The sequence below is a fragment of the Microtus oregoni genome, unplaced genomic scaffold (assembly GCF_018167655.1).
Source record: "Microtus oregoni isolate MIOR12 unplaced genomic scaffold, Mior012 000026F_ref0000081, whole genome shotgun sequence".
In the NCBI taxonomy this organism is placed as follows: Eukaryota; Metazoa; Chordata; class Mammalia; order Rodentia; family Cricetidae; genus Microtus; species Microtus oregoni.
Window position 1 is genome coordinate 30,350,619 of NW_024543085.1, and position 24,013 is coordinate 30,374,631.

The 24,013-nt window shown below is 47.6% G+C and overlaps 1 protein-coding gene across 1 annotated transcript in view; it reads right to left on the reverse strand.

Moving 5' to 3' along the window:
• Wdr91 (WD repeat domain 91) overlaps window positions 1–21,378 on the reverse strand; it is a 36,062-nt gene extending 14,684 nt beyond the window's left edge. The window contains exons 1-8 of the mRNA XM_041675339.1: window positions 21,222–21,378; window positions 19,447–19,626; window positions 18,426–18,633; window positions 16,921–17,003; window positions 15,701–15,831; window positions 14,634–14,799; window positions 3,459–3,617; window positions 504–691 (exon numbers count right to left, since the gene is read on the reverse strand). Of these exons, the coding sequence (XP_041531273.1) occupies window positions 504–691; window positions 3,459–3,617; window positions 14,634–14,799; window positions 15,701–15,831; window positions 16,921–17,003; window positions 18,426–18,633; window positions 19,447–19,626; window positions 21,222–21,344 (1,238 nt within the window). The 5' untranslated portion in view covers window positions 21,345–21,378. The remainder of the gene's footprint in view (window positions 1–503; window positions 692–3,458; window positions 3,618–14,633; window positions 14,800–15,700; window positions 15,832–16,920; window positions 17,004–18,425; window positions 18,634–19,446; window positions 19,627–21,221) is intronic.
• Between the last annotated feature and the right edge of the window lie 2,635 nt (window positions 21,379–24,013).

The following is a 24,013-nucleotide window of genomic DNA, read 5'->3' on the forward strand; positions in this document are numbered from 1 at the left end:
TTGACCTCTAAATGCATGCATACATACACACACGACGAGCACGCATATGCACAATAAGAAATACACAAATAAACAAACAAATGAAATACCAGTACACACAGTGCCGTGCAAGGCTGTGCCGGGAACACGGGAAAGGAACAGCTGCAGTCTCAGAGTGTGCCCTTGGGGCACCTGCCATCTGAGATGTGTAGCTTCCCCCTTAGCTCTAGATCAAGCCAAGGGCTGAGTACAAATCAGGACTGTCAAAACATGAAGCTGCCTGCGCCTTGCCACCTTGCCGGCACACTCCCTCAGGGTTGTTCTTCAAGGCCACGCTTTCCTGATGTTTAAATACACACTTACACATAACAAAAAATTCCATACAAACACTAAGTGGTCTGATGGAAGCCACCACAACAGCAGCATCTAGGCCAGCAGGACTCTAATGACCCTTCAGGGACATTTCCTGCCACCAGCATTCCCGCACACTGTCTAAAACCCCAGCTCCTCACCCCTCGGCCCACCTGCAGTGCATGATGGATGAGTGGTGCTCCCCATACTCCTCCTGGCTCAGCACTATGAAGGGCTGCTCGGGGCGGCCTCCCTCGGAGCCTGCTGTGGACACCCGGGCCAGTGGCTCCACTGTTCCCGTGTGGAGTTCCAGGCTGGGCTCAGCTTCTGGGCCGCTGCCTTCCGGCTTCTTCTCTGCACACTGTGAGCAGCAAAGCAGAGACGTGTCAGCTTAGGAAGGGTTTCCTTCACCACACACACACACCCTAGGTGACTACGGGTGTCACTGCTCATGAGGTCAGCTGAGCCTCCAGAGCTACGCACAGCTCCCCTGGGAGAGTCAGGTGCCTGCTTCCTGGGAACTGCGATCTCCTCACAGGCCCTGGGTGGGGAAGAGGGCTGGCCTTGTCCTCTCTGATGGGGCTCAGCATGACCATGTCTCAGTGCAGGCCAGACAGAGGGTAGTGTCTCAGTCAGGTTTACTATCGCTGTGATGAAACACCATGACCAAAGCAAGTTGAGGAGCAAAGGGTTTATTTGGCTTTTGCTTCTACATCACTTTTCAAAATCAACAGGAGGCAGGACAGGAACTCAGACAGGCCAGGATCCTGGCAGCAGAAGCTGATGCAGAGGCCATGGTAGGGTGCTGCTCACCGGTTTGCTTCCTATAGCTTGCTCAGTCTGCTTTCTTAAAGAATCCAGGACCACCAGCCCAGGGATGGCACCACCCCCCATGGGCTGGGCCCTCCCACATCAATCACTAGTTAAGAAAAAGGCCCTCGAGCAGTGGTTCTCAACCTGTGGGTCACGATCACATATCAGAAAACCTGCATATCAGATGTTTACATTATGATTCGTGACAGTAACAAAATTACAGTTATGAAGTAGCAACGAAATACTTTCATGGTTGAGGATCACCACAACATGAGGAACTGTACCAAAGGGTCGCAGCGTTAGGAAGGTTGAGAACCACTGCCCTACAGGCTTGCCTACAGCCTGATATTATGGCGGTATTTTCTCAATTGAGGTTCCCTCCTCTCAGATGACTCTAGCTTATGTCAAGTTCACATAAAACTAACCAGCGCAACCAGCTGACCCCTTGTCAGCTTGACACAAAACACATCATTGTTAAACCACACCTTTCCTTTCTTGTTCATCCCCAAGATCATAGCAAAGACATCATATTATAAACAGTCCACAAACATAAAAAGTCCCACAGCCTTACAAATTGAAACACTTTAGAAGTTGTCTCTTTAAAAATATCTAGTCTCTCTTAAAATCCAAAATCTCTTTTTAAAAAGCTTAAAATCTTACAGGAGCTGTGAGCTCCTATAAAACAAAACCAAATTAAATACTTTCTTACTTCAAACGGGAAGAACCAGGGCACAGTTGTAAACTGAACAAAGCAAAAACCAAACTCAAACGGTATAAATAATTCAGTGTCCAACATCTGGGATCCATTCATGATCTTCTGGGCTCCTCCAAGGGGCTTCTCTGGCTCCGCCCTCTGCAGCACACAGCCGGTCTGGTAAGCTCTAGCAGGCACCACTCCGCCGTGGCTGTTCTTAGTGGTTGTTCCATGGTACCAGCAGCTCCAAATTGTTGGGGTCTCTGCTACAAATGGCCTCTCTTCATGGTGCCAAGCCTCAGCTTCTCTGCATGACCCCTTCAATCACAGGGCTTCAACTGTTACTGAGGCTGCATCTTCACCAATGGCCTCTCACAGGGCCAAGCCTCAGCAGCTCTCGGCGACCCCTTCATGCCTTTAAAACCAGTACCACCTGGGTGACTCTTAACTACTGAGTTTGCTACCAGACCAAGGTACACCTTGGCCACCTCTGGAACACAGCTTCTGACGGTGACGCTCAGGAAACATTTACCAGAAGGTTTCACCTCAGTGACGTTGGTCTCTTCATAACCACAGCTAACTTCTCAGCTTGAGCTGACCAGCACCAACTGTCCCAGCATGGCAAAAGTGTCTGTTATGGTGCCAGTCTTTTGTAAACCACAGACAGCCCCAGCTTGTAAATTCAGCCCCACGTGACCAGAACCACAGAATCTTAATTCGAAATAGCAAATATTCAATTTAAGTAACTGTCAAGTTTTCTTCTGAGACTTCACAAGCCAGGCCTCCATTGTCTGCATTTCTCTCAACATTCATTTCTTCCAAGCACCCACAGAACAACTCACCAAGCTTTGAACACTCGATGGATCTTCTTGCCCCGAGTTCCAAAGCCCTTCCAAAATCCTCCCAAAAATAATACGGCCAGGCCTGTCACAGCAGTACCCCACCATCCTGGCACAAGTTTCTGTCTTAAGTTCCGCATTGTTGTGAGGAGATACACGAGCACAGTAAGGCAGGAGGAAAGGGTTTACGTGGCTCTCACATCTCACTGTTCATCACTGAAGGAAGCTGGGCAGGAACCTGGAGGCAGGAGCTGATGCAGAGGCCATGGAAGGGAGCTGTGGGATGGCCCGGCTCATAATGGGTCAAGCACTCCCATGTCAATCACTAATTTAAAAAAATGTCCTTCAGGCTTGCCTCCAGCTCAATATTATGGAGGCATTTTCTCAATCAGATTCCCTCTTCTCAGATGACCATAGCTTGTGTCAAGTTGACATAAACCCACCAGCACAGGTAGGGAGCAGAGCTTAACGAGAGTTGACTGTGGGTAAGGAAGCCTCTGTGCTGAGTGACTCATGGCTTATCCCTGACTTAATGATGATGTCACCACCCCACTTACAGCTGTGGACCCTGGACTGAGTCAGAAGCGAAGCACCTTAGGGCACCTTAGGCTGACAGAGGGGAGAACTTGGGTGTGAAGCCGGATCTGTTGAAGGGCCTTGGCAGTGCACCTATGCCAGCCAGCATCTTCCCCTGATAAGGGGGCCAAGGAATCGGAGGACAATGGCCAGGCAGAACTCAGAGGAAACCCAAAAGGTGCCTCAGCAGCCTGGGCACCCTATACCTGGGAGGAGGAGGTGGAGAGCAGCTCCCTCCTCTCCTTGCCATGGTCCTGCAGACGCCGTTGGCGCTGATGTGTCCAGCTGGCCTCTCCAGGCACCGGCCCACTCAGAAGGCTCTTCCCATCCTTGGCCCCGGGCACTGGGTCCTTTCCCTTGGTAGCCTAGAGAACAAGAAGCAGGCTGTGAAAAGTCTCTTCCAGGCAGTGACTCTGGACCAGGAAGGATGCAAAGGCCAGGGAGCAGTTTCTCTTCCCCCCAGGTCTCGGGAAAGACCGTCCCAGGCTGCCTGGGCAGGAGGTTCAAACCGGCCAGGCAAGCCTCCAGATTGAGCTCCTCCTGGCCAGGTCACCTGCTGGCCTCAGCCTGCACTCTCACCTGGACAGAGGAAGAGAGAATCCTTCCGATTCAACAGGAATCATCAACTTTTGTTACAGTGAAGGAGTTCAGTACTTACTAGCAGGCCAGGTCCCACACTGGGTAATACCAGCAGTTATATGTAACAACATTAAGTACACACACACACACACACACACACACACCAGCCAACCTCTTCTAGAGTGGGGCCAACTACAGGACTAAGCTCACTACTGTGAACAAGCAATAAAATGGGGTGGGGTGGGCTCAGTGGCAGAGCGCTTGCCTAGCAGGCAAGCAGCCTCGTGTTCAATATCAAAAACAGCAGAATAAAACAAACAAGAAGGCCAGACCACTAAATCATTTGCTTTAAAAATGGCTAAACTACCAGACATTTTTAACAGAACTTATCTGGAAACTCAAGGATCTCTGTGTAAGATAAATTAGGATGGAAAGGCAATGACATTTTTCTGGCTTTTTCTTTTCATACCAAGAGTGATAAGGTCTAAGCCCACAGCAATGAATGAATTACTAGATGAATCTAGTCATCCCCACCCACCCCAAGACATGGCTTCCCTTGGCATAGCAGCAGGAAGTGAAGATATCAGTGAGCTGGGAGTGCTGGGGAGCACCAACCTCATGACACATACCAACCATTCTCCTGTTTACTGACCCAGAGGGCAAAGAGCAACTCCCAAAAGTTGTCCCCTGACCTCCACACCTGTGCTGCAGTACATGTATGCACATGTCTGTCTGTCTGTCTGTCTGTCTCTCTCTCTCTCACACACACACACACACACAAACACATTTTTAATTTTTTTTTTAATCTACACTGAGATTCCACTTTAGACACACCATGCTGGCAACAACTCCAGGGTTAGGGAGCAGATGCTGCTGGGGAGGCTATGGAGAGCCTAATGGAAATACAAAATGAGAAAACCCAAACGGAGACAGTAGGGAAGAAAGAGGTCATTATTTTATCCTTCAACTGTCCAGTGAGGTAGGAAGTGGGTGGGGATAAAAAGCTAAAACACAGGTGAAAGTGAAGCCACCATACAATGACAGTAAATACCTTCAGACAAACTCCTAAAGTGCCAGCTGAGATACAGTAAATACCTTCAGACAAACTCCTAAAGTGCCAGCTGAGATACAGTAAATACCTTCAGACAAACTCCTAAAGTGCCAGCTGAGATACAGTAAATACCTTCAGACCATTGCTAAAGTGCCAGCTGAGATTCTCCGGGTGGACTGGACACTAGAGTGCCAGAAGGTCCTGGAAGAACTGCACTCACTAGATGATGCCCCTGCCCACCGGGAGATTCAGCCCCTAGAGAGTTTCTTGAATTCCACCATGAAGCCTCCCTCATACTGCCTCACGTGACGGCAGCCGGCAGTCTGCCGAGGCCCTGGCTACTGACAACTCAATGAGTGTCTGAGCTGACAGCTAGATGAGGCTGTGTCCGCAAGGACAGTTCTGACAGCAGCCGCTCATCCTATGACAGGGTGGGTCTTCCTAACCCTAACCCTAACCCTCATCCTATGACAGGGTGGGTCTTCCTAACCCTAACCCTAACCCTAACCATGTTTTGGGTTTCATTTTCTCAGGCTTTAGAATATTTGCATACGTGTTATGAAATATCTTGGATGTGACCCACATCTAAACATGAAATGCATTTACGCTTATATACTTTTTATGCGCACGACAAAAAGATAATTTTATGTAATGGTTTTAAATGTCTGGGGATTTAGTGGTAGAATGCTTGCCATCATGCACACAGCCCTGGATTTGGCCCCTGGTGCTGGAAAAAAAATAAAACCAAACAAACAAAACCCCACCCTGGATAGTTTGTATTCCACATTCTAGACTACAGTTAAATGACCTATATAAGCGGAACTTCTGCCTGAGGCACTACTGTTGACAATCTCATTTAATAGAAAGTAAAGGAAGTGGAGAAAGACCCATCACACTGGGCTCTTCGTGGACTTAGAAGCTGACTGGCTATGCTCACGTGACAGAAAGTCTTAGGGAAAAGTGCCTCCACTAGGGTGTGTGAAGAAAAAGAGACTGTAGCACAGTGCGACACAGGCTATGGCTTTGGGAACGCATCTCAGAATACCCAGAAGGGAAGAGTGCCCCTGTGTGGGACAGCAGATCTGAGGCAAGAAAGGCTGGCCACTGGATGTCTGAGACGAAAGCAAACAGTTCCAGGAATGAGGGGTTCATTCAAGCCATAAAGAGTAATGTAAACCTACGGCACGTGTGAGAACAAGGGCTGCAGAGATGGCTCAGCCACACAGGCATCAGGACCTAAAATAAAATACAATAAAGCCTGGCGTGAAAGTGTGTGCTTATAACCCCAGTGCTGGGGCAGCAGGGACAGGAGATCCCTAGGGCCTGCTGGCCAGCCACTATCCTATTTAGTGAGTTCCAAGACAGTTGAGATACCCTGTCTCCAAGAAAGGTGGATGACACCCACAGTTGTCCTCAGAACTCTATGTGTGCACAGGTACACCTGCACACACAGGCACCTGAACACACACAGCACAGAAAGTACTAGGTAAACTAAATCTCAGGCTGTGCAGAAGCCCTGACAACCATAAGCTAAAGACACGGCTAGGGACTTGGTGTGGAGCAGAACAGCAAAGGAAGGAAGGGTCTATTATGGGTTAAGATTGGATAGTCGACAGGTAACAGATAAGGCAGAAGCACTTCTCTTCCATGGTTTATTCTCTCCTGTCTTTGCACATGAAGAATCTATTGACTGCAGACTGTTCCCCTCCAGACAAAAAGACACATGCTGGTCTGCTATAAACCCTAGGGAGCAAGAATGGCAGCTATACGGCTCGGGCATGGCCCATGTTGATTCTGAGGGCCAGAAATGTACCAGTAGCTGTGGACGGGTCCTGGGAAGGTACATGCCCGTGAGAGAGAGTGTGAGGAAGGGGCTCACTCAAGTGGAGGGGCACAGCTGAGGACAAGGTCTGCTGTGGTCACGTGTGTCTTCAGATACTGATCTGAAACCACAGGAGCAGTTACCAAAAGGGCTGCAACAAGCAGCCACATCAGTCTCTACATGGCTGCCTGTCACAGTAGCCACGGATCACAGGGGAGCCAGCCTCTGGACAAGAAGTGGACAGTGCCTCAGAGGGAGCCAGCACTGTAACTCTCCTCCCTGCTCATGTCCCCCATACCCGGGAAGCAGTGTCCTGTCCTCTTTCAATGTGTGGTGTTGAGGGTGCTCCATTCAGATGGCCGCTTACAGATGGTACAGAGGCTGCTAAGTCTCTGGCGGGGTCAGAAGTCCCCTCCAAAACCTCCCCAGTCAATGCAGAGCACCCAGCAGGAAGACCCCGAGAGAAGGTGGCTTGAGGGTAAAAACACTTGTCACGTAAACCCAATGACTGAGTTAAATCACCAGAACCCATGGTGGAAGGACACCACTGAAGATTGACCTCTGACCTCCTCACAGGTGCCATGGTGTGTGTCCCTGTGCACAGGTGCACACATACAACAATAACAACAAAAACAAAAATAATTTTATCTTTAAAAAGAAAAGAAAACCCAGCAAGAAATAAAAGGGGATCCTCCCTCACAAGTCAGGAAGGCAGGGGGGTTCATCCAATACATTACCACACAGGGGCCCCGAAACTTCTGTTTTCCAAAAGGGTATTAACAATGGGTATACGGTAATATAAGAAGAGAGGCCTTTCAACAAAAGAGTCGTTGATACCAAGAGAACACAGGCCTAAGTGTTCTCAGCCGCTGCTGTGGTAGGAACGAGGTACCAATATGGCAGGCAGGTGTCTGTGGGAGGCAGCTGCCCAGGAAGCACTTTAGTGAGCAGGTAAATGGGTGTCTAGCTATAACAGTGTGCAACCTTAAAAAATGCTTTCTGAGCCGGGCGGTGGTGGCGCACGCCTTTAATCCCAGCACTCGGGAGGCAGAGGCAGGCAGATCTCTGTGAGTTCGAGGCCAGCCTGGTCTACAAGAGCTAGTTCCAGGACAGGAACCAAAAGCTACGGAGAAACCCTGTCTCGAAAAATCAAAAAAAAAAAAAATGCTTTCTGTGACATAACTAGTCACTGGACGTTTTTAAGAACAAACCTAAGTAGTGGATGGGCTGGTGAGATTGCTCAGTGGTTAAGAGCACCTGCTGCTCTTGCAGAGAACCCCGGTTCAGTTCCTAGCACCCAAAAAGGGCCTCCCAACCATTTACAATTCCAGTCCCAGGGTATCCAACACTGTCTTCTGGCCTCTGCAGGCACCAGGTATACATGCATGCATTGCACATACATACTTGTAGGCAAACACACATAAAATAAAAATAGATCTTAAAAAAACAAGTGGATTCCTATAACACTCAAATGTTCTAAATTCTATACAGTCATCATCTCCCTGGCTCCCAACAGGTCAGGAGAGGCGTCTGTTGCCTGCCTTTTGTGATTTGCTCCTTCTGCTCCTTCTGGAGACAGATACACCATGTCTGGTCAGTGCCTCAGTAGATACAGAAGGATTCCAAAATCAGACAGTTCTTCCTAGAGAGCTGGTCAGCCTTGGTGTAAACAGGTCTGACTGAAGGCCAAGTCATCCAGAAGACAGGAATCCTTTCCCTTCTTGCCCAGCTCCATGGACACAGGCCCAGGCTAGCATCCTTACCACTGGTGCCCAGCAGGCAAGAGGGGTTTTGAAGAGGTTGTAGGTGTTTGTTTCAGGAGAGCTAAATAAGGGCTATCTCCATATCAGGTAATTCCTACCAGTGCCTGTGGCTCACTAAGTGGGTGGGAAAGGCCTAGATTTATTGCTCAGGGGAAGCATAAGCATAGGCAGAGCAGAAGACCCGCCTGCCTGTTATTGTTGACAGTTGTTGACTCTTGCAGTTACAAAAGACTTGGGGAACTGTGGTTTTATAGCTAACCCCCCCCCCCACACACACACAAACTCCCAATTTTGCCTCCAGATTTCTGCTGAAAGCCTGGAGAGTGTGTGTTCACAATGATACAAAGGCAGAAGCAATGGCTCTGCCCTGTGATCACAGCACTTAGAAGGCTGAGGCAGGAGGATTGCCGAGTTTGGGGCCAGCCTGAGCTACAGTGTGGGACTCCATCTCACTAATAATAATAATAGCAATAAGAATAATAATTCTATGACCATCTCAGTAACGGTGACCATAATTTCAATGACCTATCATGAGCAGGCAAAATGCAGTGAATAAAATTTACAATACTATATGTGAATAATATTTAAACTAGGAAAGTCTAATAATTTCATATGTTACTCATTTAACAATAAAATACCATTTATGTTTTCTGTGTGTTTGTCCTTGAACAGCAAAGGAGAAAAAAGAATTCTGAAATGGCCATAGTGATAGAAGACTAAACCTAACATGCACTGGCCAAGCAAGTGTGGAGTCCCATGTCAGGTTCTACAGAGTCCACAGGAACATACTGTCACGCCACAGGAAGTGCTCCTACCACCTACTGCATTTGACAGCAGTGAAAGAGACATCTACAGCACTATCTGAACATCAGTTATGACAAAAGGACGGAGACACCAGAAAGTCATCCCCTCCCCGTGTGTAAGGGATGTCAAGTCATGGCAACCGGAGTAAACAGAGAGTGGGTGGACAGAGAAGCTCATTCAGAAAGAGACGGGATGCTCTACACAAGAAGCCCCAATCTATGTAGCCTGGGAGACAAGCTAAGGTCATCGAAGGCGAGTTAAAGAGCTTGTACTAAGAGTTACTGGCAAGAGAATGTCCAGCTTAGACGGCAGTGAGAACCAAGCACAGGAAACTCCATTTTGATGCCCAGTAGGAGAGGGAGAAGTCTACCCCAGCTCTAAAATCATGTTGTTAACTTGAACCTCAAATCTACTAGCTATTTTTAGAATTAAAACAAATGCTGAGCCTAAATAACCTACCTGCTGTCAACCGAAAACAACCAAGGAGGACACTGGGGAGATGGCTCAAAAGGTAAAGTGCCTGCCTTTCGAGCATGAGGACCTGAGGTGGGCTCCCTAACACCCCCGGTGAACTCCAGGCTCAGTAAGAGACACTGCTCAAAAAATAAGAGCGACAAAGAATAGACACTTGATGCCAATCTCTGTCCTCAACACACACACTCACTCATGTACACATGTACTGCAAAGAGACATATACATACAAAAAAATTAAAAATAATAATAATAAAAAGAAAATGACTTGGTCAAATTTTTTTTTCAGCGTGTAGACAGCCATAGTCTCTCTCCATTTAAGGATCTGGAAAACGCACTGTGAATATACAACACAGTGATCAAACTTTGGTTCAGTTGCACTTTAGAGGCAAGCTAACAGATGCTTCCCTAAACATTGTACATTTTCACCCTCACCTTTGTCTGTAATCTGCACAAAAGAAAATACACCACTGATGTGGGATTCCCCTCTGTACGAGGTGAATACCACTAGTTAATAAAGAAGTGGCTTTGGGCCTATTGCAGTGCAGAATAGGGCAAGGTGGGAATTCCAAGCAGAGAGAGGAGGAAAGAAGGCAGAGTCAAAGAGAGAAGGCATATAGCCGCTGCAGGAGACAGACACCGCACACCAGATGAAACCTTACTGGTAGGTCACAACCACGTGGCAACACACAGATTAATAGAAATGGGTTAATTTAAGATATAAGAGCTAGCCAATAAGAATCATGAGCTAACAAGCCAAGCGGTGTTGCAAAAATACAGTTTCTGTGTCTGGGCGGCCAAGAAACAAACAAGCAGTTTCCGCCTATAGACTGGCGTGCCAACGTGGGGCTGACTACATCCACATGAAACCTGAGAGAGCTTGGAAAGGGATTCTAGACACAAAAAAAACAGAGTTGAGCACAACTTCTTGGTAGCAGCATTTTCCCCTGGATGGACACTGTTGGCTGGCAGGAAGCAGGAGCACCGCAACTCCTTTAAGAGAGGTCTTTCTGATTCAGTATTAGCAGGAAAAAAAAAATGTGCTGCTTCTTTAAGAAATGGCGGCTTCCTGGTTCATGCTAGTTGCACGTACAGCTCTGGCTCCTTCAGGAGGCCAAGCACTTAAATGGGGTCTGTGAGCAGCATGTTACAAATTGCTTAATGCCGACATAGACCCGTTGCGACCCTGGAGCTGGGGCAATGTGCATGGCTCTCAGAAACAGCAAACACGCTTCTGCCATGTTGGACTGGGAAGAGCAAGCAGTCAGAACTGCAGAGTTGGTCCTAGCTATGCCTGCTTAGCATTTAAAAAAAAAAAGAAAGAAAGTGCTCCTGGTCAGAAAATAATTACAGATGTGCAATAAAGATAGATTCAGACAGAAATCAACCTCTAAATGGGCCCGTGTTGGATAAATGTATGTAGGCCTGGGAGAGACAAATAGTTATAAAAAGAAGTAAATGGTTTTTCTTTAAAAAAAAAAAAAAGTAAAGTTTTTAAAGAGAGTACAGACAGTCATAGATTAAAAGAATAAAGAAAAATAAGCCACATAAACATGGAATATACAAAGAGAGTCTGGATTATGTATATTATTGTGTTTTCTATGAATTTTTTTGACAACAGAGAGATATTTGATTCTGGGGACTTCTAAGCTAAACCAACATATATACTTTAAAGGTATCTCGACTTCAAAATTTGGGTCTAAGGATATTTTGCTTTGGAAGGAGGTTCTACTTTTGTTTCCACAGAGGATGAGAACCTGTGGATTCCTTCCAGACTAATGTGGTTTGATGGAACAAGACACCCTGAAAGGTCTCCGCAAACCCCAAAATTACTTCACCCAACAAGAAGCAGGAAGCAATTTAGAGAGAACTACACCCAAATTTCCAAATATTGTTAATAGATGTTTGTTTACATATAAAGGGTGATATACTATAGAAATGAATACTTTGCATTGGTATGGATTTTGGTTTATTGAAACAAATTTAAGGTCAATTTTGTTATATATATATATATTTCTACTCTTGATTAAGGTATTGTGTTTGTGCAGCTCATTTAAAAATGTAATTATAATTGAGAAATACAGGTCAATAGATAGTCATTTATGACAGTCAAATTTGTAGTTATGTTATTTAGGTTTTCTATATGTACAAAGATCTATTTCAGATGAATAGTTATTCTTCAAACCTTTCAAAGATTAACAGAATATGGCATTTAAAATGTTTAAGAACTTAGACTTTTCATGACAATGAGACTCATCTGTCCTGGCAGCACCAATCTACTTCAAGAGGATGATGGGCATCAAAGAGGCTCCTTATAAAGAGTTTGCTAGCTATTTGGGCAAGAAATTTCTCTTGCCTGGACTGCTTGATGCTATGCTATATGAACTGGACATGCAGGACCCACAGAAAAATGACTGCTGAACTTGCCTAAAGGTGAGACAGTCCTTTGGGGTTCCTGCTTCATGAAAGAACTGTCAGACGTTTTGCAGGACACAAAAGAAAGCAACTGATGAACTTTGCCAATACAAGGCATAAGAGAGAAGAAATTTCCTGCATCATAGAAAAGTCTGCCAGATACTCTGGGCCTGTAGGCTGAAGATGGGTACCCCAATGTTACAGAAGAACTTTGGGTGACTATCCAGGCAGCAAGATGGTCTCTGTTAATTCTAGAGTTTTGAAAGTTGCATTTCCTGTTTACTTAGGTAATATACTATCTTTCTGGAGTCTTTGATGGAGTTGAAAAATAGTTATAGTTTTCCTTAGTTATGATAAAAGATAAGGTAGTAAAATATTATAACTATAATTATTGCTTGGTAACTGTTTTGTTATGTGTAATCTTGCTATGTTAGAGTTAAAAACCTTCCTTTTTATTTAGACAGAAAAAGGAGGTGATGTGGGATTTCCCTCTGTATGCTATAAGTACCATTGGTTAATAATGAATCTGCTTTGGTCAATAGGGCAAGGTGGGAATTCCAAACAGATAGAGCAGGAAAGATGGAGAGTCAAAAAGAGAAGCCATATAGTTGCTGCAAGAGACTGATGCTGGGAACCTTAACAGTAGGCCACAACCACACAGCAATACACAGACTACCTCTGCAATAGAAATGGGTTAATTTAAGATATAAGAGCTAACCAATTAGAAGTGTGAACTAATAGGCCAAGCAGCATGGTAATAATACAGATTCTGTGTGATTATTTCGGGTCTGGGCAGCCAGGAAACAAATGAGCAGTCTCCACCTACACATCATGCCATTCAAACTTACTACATGACCCATAATTCCTGAGCTTATCAAAACCATGGCCACAGGCTTATCCAAAGCAGTCTTTGTGTTTGCTTTCAATCCGAGTGAAGCTGGATTTCAAGAGACTCAACACTCCACCCACCATCTATCAGGCTTCTAAAACACTGCTTGCTGGGAGAGACCCAGAAAGCAAACAGTAGAGCTTGTTTTGTGTAGCTGCATTCTGAAAGAACAGAAGCTCTACTTGTAAGATCTGAACTTTCAGAAAAGCAATGGCAGAGGTAGACCATCTCCAAACTTCAGGGATGCTGAGGTGACTGTCACACAGCATTGGCAGCCCTTGAGATCTCAAAGATGATTCCTAGGACCTTCAGGAGTCCAGCTCCTTCCAAAATTTACTGGTTAGCCTCTGCTGGGTACTTCTGAGACCAAGGGCGGCTCTGTTCTTCCCCAAAGGAGTCAACACTACTAACTATCCCAAGCACACTGGGGAGAGTTTAGATTATCTGAATAGGAAACAATGAGCCAGAAGTAAAGAAAGTTGCCTGAGTCCAGGATTGAAGCTGTGTCCCCCAGGGTCCTGCTCAGTGTCTCCAGCTCAACAATATTAACCCATATACAGTCCCGTAGCCATCTGGTGCAGGATCCTAGCTTGCTGGACACAAGCAGCCACAAAACAAGCCAAGGAGGTAGAGAAAGAAGGTATAGACTGGGACAATCTGCCTTCTCAGTAACTAGTAAAAACACTTAAGAAGAAAAATCAAGGTCTAAAATAACCCTCGAGACTTTTCCCAAGTATGCTACATGGGTGCTCTACTGAGCCACATTGCCACCGGGTATTCCCAAAGGCAGTGAACTCTGAACTCTGTCTGACAGACTCCACTAGGAAACCCCTCAGTGGGACTCTTGGCTGCTCTGGACATAAGCAGGCATCAAAGGCCTCTTTCCATAAAGCAGTAAAGTGAAGGATGGTAGAAGTCCTTTACAGAATCAGCAAATGCCAACGTTTAAGTGAAAGACATAAACTTAAAATGTACTGTTTGGCTAGCACTTATTTATATCACTCAAAATTCAAAATTTCCAACTGTTGCATTTCACACTTGAGCTTCCCAAACACTCAAAACCCCTTATGAGTTGACGGGAAACCGGAGCAAAGGGAAGGGACCCTTCCAAACCTACTCTCTGCTACCATCTGTCACTTCACTCATGGAGAATGGCACATGGAGAGTTGTCACAGAGGTGCAAGGGAACCGGAGGGCACAGCTACTTGGGGCTGGGAAGCTGAGACTGGGAGCCTGAGACTCAATAAGATCCACCGTCAGCAGCATGTCTGCGCACACTCTGTCCTCCCTCTTCCATCTCAACATTATGCCCTGCACTGCCAGCCAGGGGGAGATGAGAAAAGGGCTTCATTGGGATTTGCTGGTTTTCCCCCAATTCCTCCTCTCTGGTTTTATCAGTGTTCTCGTCCTGCAAAGATATCACTGGTCTAAAGGGTTGGGTGGGAGATGATACAGGGAAGGAAGGAGAAATAAATTTGGGATCCCATAGCACATCCGAAAATTTGGCCCTGAAGAAAAGGACCCATGCTGGGAATGAGTCGGCAGAAGTACCCTGACAAGCACTACAAAGGCAAGGCCCACACTTACCTGACTGCTGAGGGAGTCTTTCTTGGCTGAACTCTGAGCCTGAGGGGGGCCTTGGGCAGGTGACAACCTTGAAGGGCTCTTCTTACTCTGGGGCAGCAATGAGGACAGGAAGCCCACTCGAGGCGACTGGGAGAGGGAGGCAGTCCTCTGGCTGCACACCATGGCTCTGGCCAAGGAAACACACCACAGTGTGAGGGACTGGAGGGGAACAAGGAAGACCCAGGAACACACAACTCCTGGCTGAGGTTAGTGACTGAGATCTTAGCTAAGGTCTGAGGTCTGGGCTTTGGCACGATCTTTGCTACCGTTTCCTGAACAAAGAACCAGAAGTTCGTCTGGCCTGAAAGGGAAGTCTGCGGCCCCTAGGGAGACCCAGGAAAGGTCAGAATGCCTTCTGAGGACTGCTGGCCACACATGTACTGAGCACCTGACTGTGTTCATCCCAATGGGGATGAGCCAGGGCGAGACACAATGGGATACAACTTAGCACAAAAAAGTACATTTAATATGCATTGGCATAGTTTGAGAATATGAGGCTACATAAAATATACCATTAAAACCAACGCTGGATGTCTCCTTTTACTTTCTCCATGCATCTAACAAAAACCTTCTCAGTCCATCTCTGATTGACACTTGCCTTCCAGCTACAGAGCCTACTATCTCTCTCCTATCTCGGACTTCTGTTTTAAATGGCTGTTTTTTAAAGGTCACTCAAACTCCTATCCCATACTGCCTACTTCTTCACACCCTCGGCAGCTTCTGAGGAACATCCCCACCTCTGGTGACCAGCCCTTCCATCCTAGGAGCAGCTTTGCTGGACTCCGCCATCATGGACCCTGACCCGGCTGTGCAGTTCTCCAAGCCGGGAGAGCCTTACAGAGTAGGGTCCTCGTGTATACAACTCGGAACCAGGTGTGCCACAGACCTCTCTGGCAACTCTCCCTCAGCAGACACAGGGGGCCACCAGGGAGGAAGTCAGTGTGAAGCTGAGACCACAGAAAGAGCAGAGACGGAAGGGCAGAGACAGCAGCCTCCCCCACCGACACTACACCCTCGAGCACACTCACAGCTCGGAGTCCCCGAGGCGGTCCATACTGGAGACGTAAGGGGGCAGCTTGTGCTGGACCAAGGCCTCTTCCTCCTCCTGCTGTTGCTCTTCCTTCTTCAACCGATGGATTTCAGCTTGCAGTGCAAAAAGCTAAGGAGGGGCGAAGCGCAGTTAGCCAGTGACCTCATGTGACCTTCCCTAGACACGCCAGGCCACATCCAACCCCAGCTGTAAGGAGCACTCCTGTTCACCAAACAACAGTGGGAAAATGAGAGAGTCACGGCTGATAATGGACTTCTAAGGGTTGAGAAAGTCATCATCCTTAGACATCCAAAACCACTGGGTTTTTTTTTTCTTTTTTATCATTTGATTTACTTCCTCTTTATTGCTTGACTTGTTTCTTCCTGAATACACTGGGGGGGGGGGAGGATCCTGCTTTGATGTTTAGAATCTGCAAAATGGGCCTTTGAAACTTGCAGAGAAAAACATTTTTAATGCATTATGTTATTAGAGCATCTTTAGCCCTTGTCTGGAGACAACAATCCAATAGTCTCAAATCCCCAAATAGCTTATAAGCTTCCTTTTCCCAAAAATATCACAGACACAGGAATTCATTTCAAGATGGGGAGACTCCTTAGGCAAAATGTAAAGGCAAACACAGGCGTCTTGGAGCTAGTATTTTGTCAAGTACGTAGCTGAATCAGAACAATTCTATCGGGGTTATAAACAGTATATGTATGGCTACCTAAGGAAAAAGACTGGGAAGATAATTGAGAGATGGGGGCTGGAGAGAAGGCTCAGCAGTTAAGAGTGTGTGCTGACCTTGCTGAGGACCTGAGTAGCCACATCAGGTGGGTCACAGGTTTGTAACTCCAACTCTAAGGGAGCTGACATCCTCTTCTGGCCTGCATGGGCACCTACACCCACAGGCACATTCCACACACACACAATTTCAAAGAAAAAGAGATGAAAAGAACCAAGGTGTGCGGTGTTGCAAAATGCACACTGTCTTTTTTTTTTTTTACAAGTTTGTTCTTGCTGCCATATTGCTCATGCAGTCCATCTGACTTCAGACATTAATGGCACTTCTGGTTATCAGGGCTGGCATTGCCCCAGAGCCCCAAGTTGGTGACTCACTGTTCATCTGAGAACAGTTCACCTTTTCTCTATTTAACCAGCTCTCCACTGCTACCCGAAAGCAGAAGTGCTTCCCAGCTTCCAACCTGGCTCAGAACAAACCTTCTGACGGAGAACTTCATTCTCTTCTTGAACCTGGTTGCTCCTCTGGCACTCTGCATCAAAGTTCAGGATCACAGGGACCGGTGCACAAAGTTAAAGAACAAGTCTGCCCAGAAAGATTTCAAAGTCCTTCCCAGCGAAACATCCGAATATGAGCCACAGAATGGGCATTGTGGGAAGGAGCCTCTTCCAGTCCGTGGGTCTGCTAATTCAGACCACCTGACTCCTTTGGACTCAGAGACACATGACAAACTGCCTGGCCAGCCCTTGTATAAGTCATAAATGCAAACTCAGACATTTTCCCCCAGCACCAACAGTGAAGGGCTAATGGACTACACAGTCTAAGCTTTAGTAAGGTCAGTGCCAACGACCCAGTTAATGTCTCCAGGCTGTATCTCTCCCTGGCAAAAGTTTAGATGGAAAAACCATTCTGCAGATTGCATACCCACACACGCCCCATGAACACCCACACTCCAGCTTAGGGTAGTGGTCTTTCCTGGCTGCTGCCCAGAGTTCTGCTAGAATCACAGAGCAGGTAGGGCCTGTCTTAGGAGAGCAAACTGCAGTTCCAATGTGCGTGACCTACTTTGCAGAGTCGTGACCTGTTCTGCACTGAAAAGATAATGAGCGACAGGTTCCAGCTGCCCGGGAGGTTCTCTGGAAAGTCCTCAGAAGGGGGAACAGGAAGGAGAAGAGAAAGGCAGCTCTGGTAAAAAATCTGATTCACACTTATCCACAACAGGACGGGGGAAGAGACAGCAGGACCGTCCATCTGAAAATGTCCTTCCCAGAGGTCAACACAGCCGCAGTGGGTGGACCTCTACCACGTTCAGACTTATCAGGGCCTCACCAGGCTGTTCCATTTCAAATGAGGCTTGCTTCTCTCGTAGATGCTCAGCGTAGGAAACATGAATGAGACTTGTGCTGGCATCAGATCTTGGGCCTTCAACAACAGTAGGCAATGAGTTACAGTGAAGTTTTCTCTCCCGCGCGCTCTCTCTCAAACACCCGAACACATATTCTTAAAGCTACTCTATACTCTGGCAAGTTGAGGCCCACTGAGGTCACTGTCGCAGAAAGTAAAACCAAATACAAACTCAGGCAGAAAGCTCCAGCCCAAGAAGTGTTTTCACCTGCCACTAAACCCCAGCAAAGGTAAGAAACATGAGCTATATACAGAGAGAGGGTACGCTCAAGCCAGGCTGCTCCGAACCCTGGAGCTGACTGGATCGAGCCAGGTACCAGCACCCAGAAGCTGCCAACGTCCCTGCCGACGCATATCAGCTGTGGCCAACAACACAGTTCAGAAGCTGCAGAACTAAGAATTATGACTCCCTGGCCTCCTGACAAAAATAACCACAATTCATCCAGCCCCTCACATGACACACGTCAGTGATCTTTGGGTACTTTGTGAAAGAAATGGCTACGTCATGAGCAGCGGCCTCTCCTCACAGTGTCTGGGTACCTCAGACTACGGACACAGCCTCAGGCAGCAGGAAGGATATGCATGCACTGGAAGAGGACGCTCAGGAAGTTGTGCAGAGAGACGATGAATGTGTCGGCCCACTGTCGAGAAAAGTAGGTAGCGAAGATGGGGTTGGTGTCTGGGGACGGCAAGAAGGGCAGAGCGAACCAGTCCTTCCATTCAGCCTGGTTCTGGAGTTCTGTGGCCTGCTTTGCAAAGAATTCCTGGGCCTTGTCATTTCTGTTTGTCTGCCAAGACACAAAGAAGGTTGCAAGGGAGGGAGGGGGAAGAGACAAGTCCACAGGTCAGGCTCTTCACAGTTGCTGAGCAGACAGCCTCTGAATACCTCCTGTCAAGCCAGCGACAAAACTGTATCCATAAACTCCACAATAAGAAGGAAAGCATCACCCTTTTCTCAACCCAAAGCTGGTTCCTACTGAAGTTCTGGAGCTCGGGTTATCGCTCACTCAGCTGGGAGAGCCTTTGTCTCAAATGCAGAGTCCTGGGTTCGATCCTGGCACTGAATAAAACCAGGCATGGTGGCACACCTGTACACCTAGCTCTTGAAATACAGAGGCAGAAAGATCAAAAGTTAAAGGTCATCCTCAATTACACATCAAGTTCGAGGCCACCCTGGGATACAAGAGACCCAGTTTCAAAGACAAAAATAAACTGAGGTTCTAATGGCAAATGCCATCCTGGGAACTAATCTCTGGTTGAAACTCAAAGAATCTAAATGAGTCCCCCAAATCAGTTACATTTTGTTTTGTTTTGTGAGACAGGCTTTCTCTGTGCAACTCGGGTTGTCCTAGAATTCACTCTATAGACCAGGTTGGCCTTGAACTCAGAGATCCACCCAATGCTGAGACTAAAGGCATGTGCCACCACTATCCAGCTATATATGCAGGGTTTTTTTTATTACTCAAAGTTTATATTCTTTAAAATGCTACATAAGTTTACAAGCTTAAAATCAATGGGACCTAGAACTGGGGAAAACAAATCAGATGATCTACAGATACTAAGACATGGGGGACAGGAAAACAGTCAAAAACAAGAAAAACCTGGATTGTGTAGACCAGATAAAAGCGAAACAGGCTGGTTTTCAGTTTGTGGATGGTGGGCCGATAGATGTCCTCCAAGCGGCTGAAGAGCCTGCGCTCCAGGTAGCTCCAATACTCCCGAAGGGCAGCCAGGTCATACACCTGCATCAGCTGCTGCAACTGGTCCACAATCTTGTCCACCTGGTGGGAGACAGCAGCATTGGAGGTGGCCAGAGACAGAGGAAATCCCCACCTCACTACACACAACACAAATTCCGTATTCTTCCTGGGGCTCCCAGATGTAAATATATATATATATAAATATATATATATATATATATAAATATATATATATATCATCAGTTGGGACTCTATAAAATTTTCAAGATGTATTAATATAACAGCTTTCAAATTATTTTCTGATGCTAGCTATAGGATTTGACCCTCGAGCAAGCTCAGAGACAGTCCAATATGCAAGAGTTTTGGCACCAGGTGTTGGGTCTCCTTGACCAACTTGGCAATGTCCCTTCAACTTCGGTCGCGGTTGCCTCGCATTGTAAAAATAAACAAGAGTGAAAGAACACCAGACAGTCAGCTCCACGGTCCTCCCTGCCAGCTCCACGGTCCTCCCTCCCAGCTCCACGGTCCTCCCCCCCAGCTCCACGGTCCTCCCCCCCAGCTCCACGGTCCTCCCCCCCAGCTCCACGGTCCTCCCCCCCAGCTCCACGGTCCTCCTCCCCAGCTCCACGGTCCTCCCCCCCAGCTCCACGGTCCTCCCCCCCAGCTCCACGATCCTCCCCCCAGCTCCACGGTCCTCCCTCTCAGCTCCACGGTCCTCCCTCCCAGCTCCACAGTCCTCCCCCCAGCTCCACAGTCCTCCCCCCAGCTCCACGATCCTCCCCCCCAGCTCCACGGTCCTCCCTCTCAGCTCCACAATTTCAGGAATACCGCGATTACCGGAGGCCCCTCCGTGGCTGCTCCCTTCAGCCAAAGACAGTCACGCCAGAGTAGACAATCTGAAACCTGGTTTGGATACCAATGTCCATCCAACTCCGTTGTTTCAGAAGTAGATCAGGACACTGCTGTCTGGAGCAGGGAGACGCTTTGCTTTGCCACCAAGTGAGCACTAACTTCACATGGCAGGAACCAATATCCTAACTTCCTTCAGCTACTGGCTCACTACCTCCCCCAATCCATCTGCCCAGGACCAATTTAACTCGGTACATACAAACATACAAGTCATAAGCAAAGAAGTTCCAAGCACCTCTCAATGGAAAATAGTATCATGGAAGTTTGTGTTTTAAAAAACGTGCAGGGAGATCTTCCTGAACTGCAGAACAGAAACTGCCAATGAGTCCCTAATAATTCCCCAGACCTGAGCCCAGCCAGCGTTCCAGGCCGCAGCCCCCTTTGCTCCCGCTACTATAGACAGCCAATACTTGAATATTTCTTCAGCCAGAACTCAGCCTTGTACCGCACCTTGGCTCTTAAAGCTTTGTAGCTACGCCGGCCAACCATTGGCCAGCACCTGCAGAGAGGGTTTGGAATGGAGTGGAGTGGTGGAGCCCTGGACCAGGAATCAGGGACCCGATGCTCCTGACTCACTAAGCAACTTCAGGCAAGTCACAACCTTCTCCCTGCCTCAGTCCCTCCTATGTCAAGGGAGGGCCAGACTCGAGCTGTCTGCAGTCCCCCACCAGGCAGTGACAGCGCCGCCCTAGCACCGGAGGGTAGCGCCGGAGCAGGAGGCCCGTTCCCCTATCTACCCGCCTCTGCCGCCCCTGCCGGTCGCTCACCCTGAACCCCTTCTCTTTGTCCGCCTTGATCTCCGCATCCAGCTGCCGCAGTGTATGCGTGAAACCACGGAAGAGCAAGTACTCCCGGACCAGTTCGTCCGTGCGTTCCACCGCCTCCGCCATCGCTGCGCGCGCGCGCGCGCGCCGCTAGGGACCCCAGCAGCTCAGGGCGGAGAGGCGGGGCCTGGTGGGACGGGGCGGGGTCTAGCTCGGGCGCCTCCTACGTCACGCCACAGCCAGCCTACCAATGGCGCGCCCCGCCCCACTCTCCCCGGGTTCCGGATCGTCTCCGCCGCACCGCAGTTTTCTGGGAGCCCTGGAGTGTCACCTGAGTGGCTGACACCGCTGCGTCGGTCCAAGTAAAATAGGACTGGACCTTCCAGATAGTCATGGCGCGGGAAGGGAGTGCTGTCCCCAGCTTATTAGCATGACACTGCAAAATCTTTTGTCCTCGTCCCTCGTCTTAAAAATTAAAAATGGAGAAAACTGCCTCTGCGGTTAAGAGCACCAACTGCTTTTCCAAATAGGACCCGGGTTCAATTCCCAGCACCCACATGACAGCTCACAACTGTCTGTAACTCCAGTTCCAGGGGACCCGACACCCTCACACAAACATACATGCAGGCAAAAAAGTATGTTCAGAAAATAAAAATAAATTTAAATTTTTAAAAAATGGAGAAAACTGGAGCCCCCACAGGTAAAATGGCCCGTGTGAAGTCAATTCCCAAAACCCCAGCTTGCTTCTCTTTTCTTTCCAGTTCTGGGGACTGAACCCAGGGCCTCACACATGCTAGGCAAGCATACTGTCGCTGAGTTGTCTGCAATGCCCTGGGCTTTTGTTGTTTGGTTGGTTGGGATTAGGTGTGGTTTTGGTTTTCTCCCTCTCAGTAAATTGCCACACAGGTCTTGAACCTGGCAATAAGGAACACCGCACCACCAGGCCTGTCTGCCTCACCCTGAGTTCCGGAGGAGGAAGAGTTAACTATACCAACCAAGACGTGCCCCTTAGAGAGAGAAAGAGAAAAAAGCAAATTTCAGAAGTGTGTGGCCTATGGTCCAAGTTTCTTGTTATTTATTTATGTTTTTGATTTTTTTTTCGAGACAGGGTTACTCTGTGTTGCTTTGGCGCCAGTCCCGGAACTAGCTCTTGTAGATCAGGCCGGCCTCGAACTCACAGGGATCTGCCTGACTGTGCCTCCCGAGTGCTGGGATTAAAGGTGTGTGCCACCACTGCCCGACTATTTGTTAGTTTTTAAAAATATTTTTGTGAGGATTTTTTTAAACTCGGAAAAATTGTAAAATAACTAGTCAATTGTTTCTCTGAAGCACTTTTGGTTCCTTTTTGTTTTTGTTTTGAAGTTTTTACAAGGCATACATATTTTGCCCTATTTCTTCATCTGCAAAATGTCAATGATAATACCCACACTGCAGAATTGGTGGTGCACGGCTTTAGTCCGGGCACACTTAGGAGCCAGAGGCAGGTGGATCTCTGTGAGTTCAAGGTCAGCCTGGTCTACAAAGCAACAAATTCCAGGACAGTCAGAGCTGTAACACAGAGAAACACTGTCTCGAAATACAAAAAAAATAAAAAATGATAGTGCATGAAGGCATAAAGGCATGATGGTGTGTACTCTGGAGGTAGAGCTAGACAAATCTGTGAATTTGAGACCAGTCAGGGCTACAGAGTAAGACCCTTTCTTTTAAAAAAAATTGATTGATTGATTTATATGCACATGGGTGTGGCTGTCTATGCTGATGGGAGGGCCCAAAGAGATTGCTGGGTATCTTTTATCATATTCTAACTATTCCTTTTGACACAGGGTCTGTCCCTGGAACTGGGGCTCTTATTTTCCTGTCTCCACTGGAAGCCAGCAAACCTCAGCAACCCTAATGGCCCTGCTCGCCTCAGAACTAAGGTTACATTTATTTATACGGACATCCAGCTTGTTGCACAGGTGCTGAGACCCACACTCTGGTCTTCATGGTTGTGGAGGAAGTACTCTCAACTGCTGGACCATGCCTGCAGCCTCAAGATTAGCTTTCTAATGATGGACATCAGTTCCTCCGTGCCCCCTCGTATACACATTGCTCAGTCTGGAAGGCCTTCAGGCCCTCACATGGAGAGCTAGCTGACCTCCCTCCTTCCGAGCTTTGTCCAAATGTCATGTCTTAGGTTTCTGTCTGTTTCCCTAACAAGATATCATGAGCTGAGCAGCTGTGATCAACAGAAACTTAGTTCTCAGAGTTGCGGTGCCCAGAAAGTTGAAAATCAAGGCTCCAGTGTTAGCAGAGTTTTTCCAATCAAACGCGGGTCCCTGCAGCTCTGTCAAGCTAAGTTGAGGCTCCAGTCCTCCGTGGCCTAATTAAAAACAAACAAAAGGCAGGAGAAGGAGGTTTATTCAATGTGGCCATCTTGGGAAGTGGATTTTTTTTTTAATCCAGTGCCCCACAAGTTTGCTGCCTTGACATGAGGATAGGTTTAAGGAGAGGGCAACAAGTGTGCAAAGGAATCAGTCCTGGTCAAGGTGTGGTCCCGCCCATCATTGGCCATCACTGCCTCAATTCCAGCCTTTCCAGCAAGGTGGTCTTGTAAGACGTCAGAGATGAGCGAAACCTCTCCCTGGGAGAGAAGTTCCTGTTCTGGCTAGCACCAGGTTTCGGCCTTTCCCTTCCCCATTACCAGATTCCCAGGGAAATCCCAGTTCTTTGAGAACTATTGTTTCAATACTCTGAGAGCAATGAAGAGAAACACGGGAGTGCCACTCTTTAGAATACACACTCCTTGTCACCCA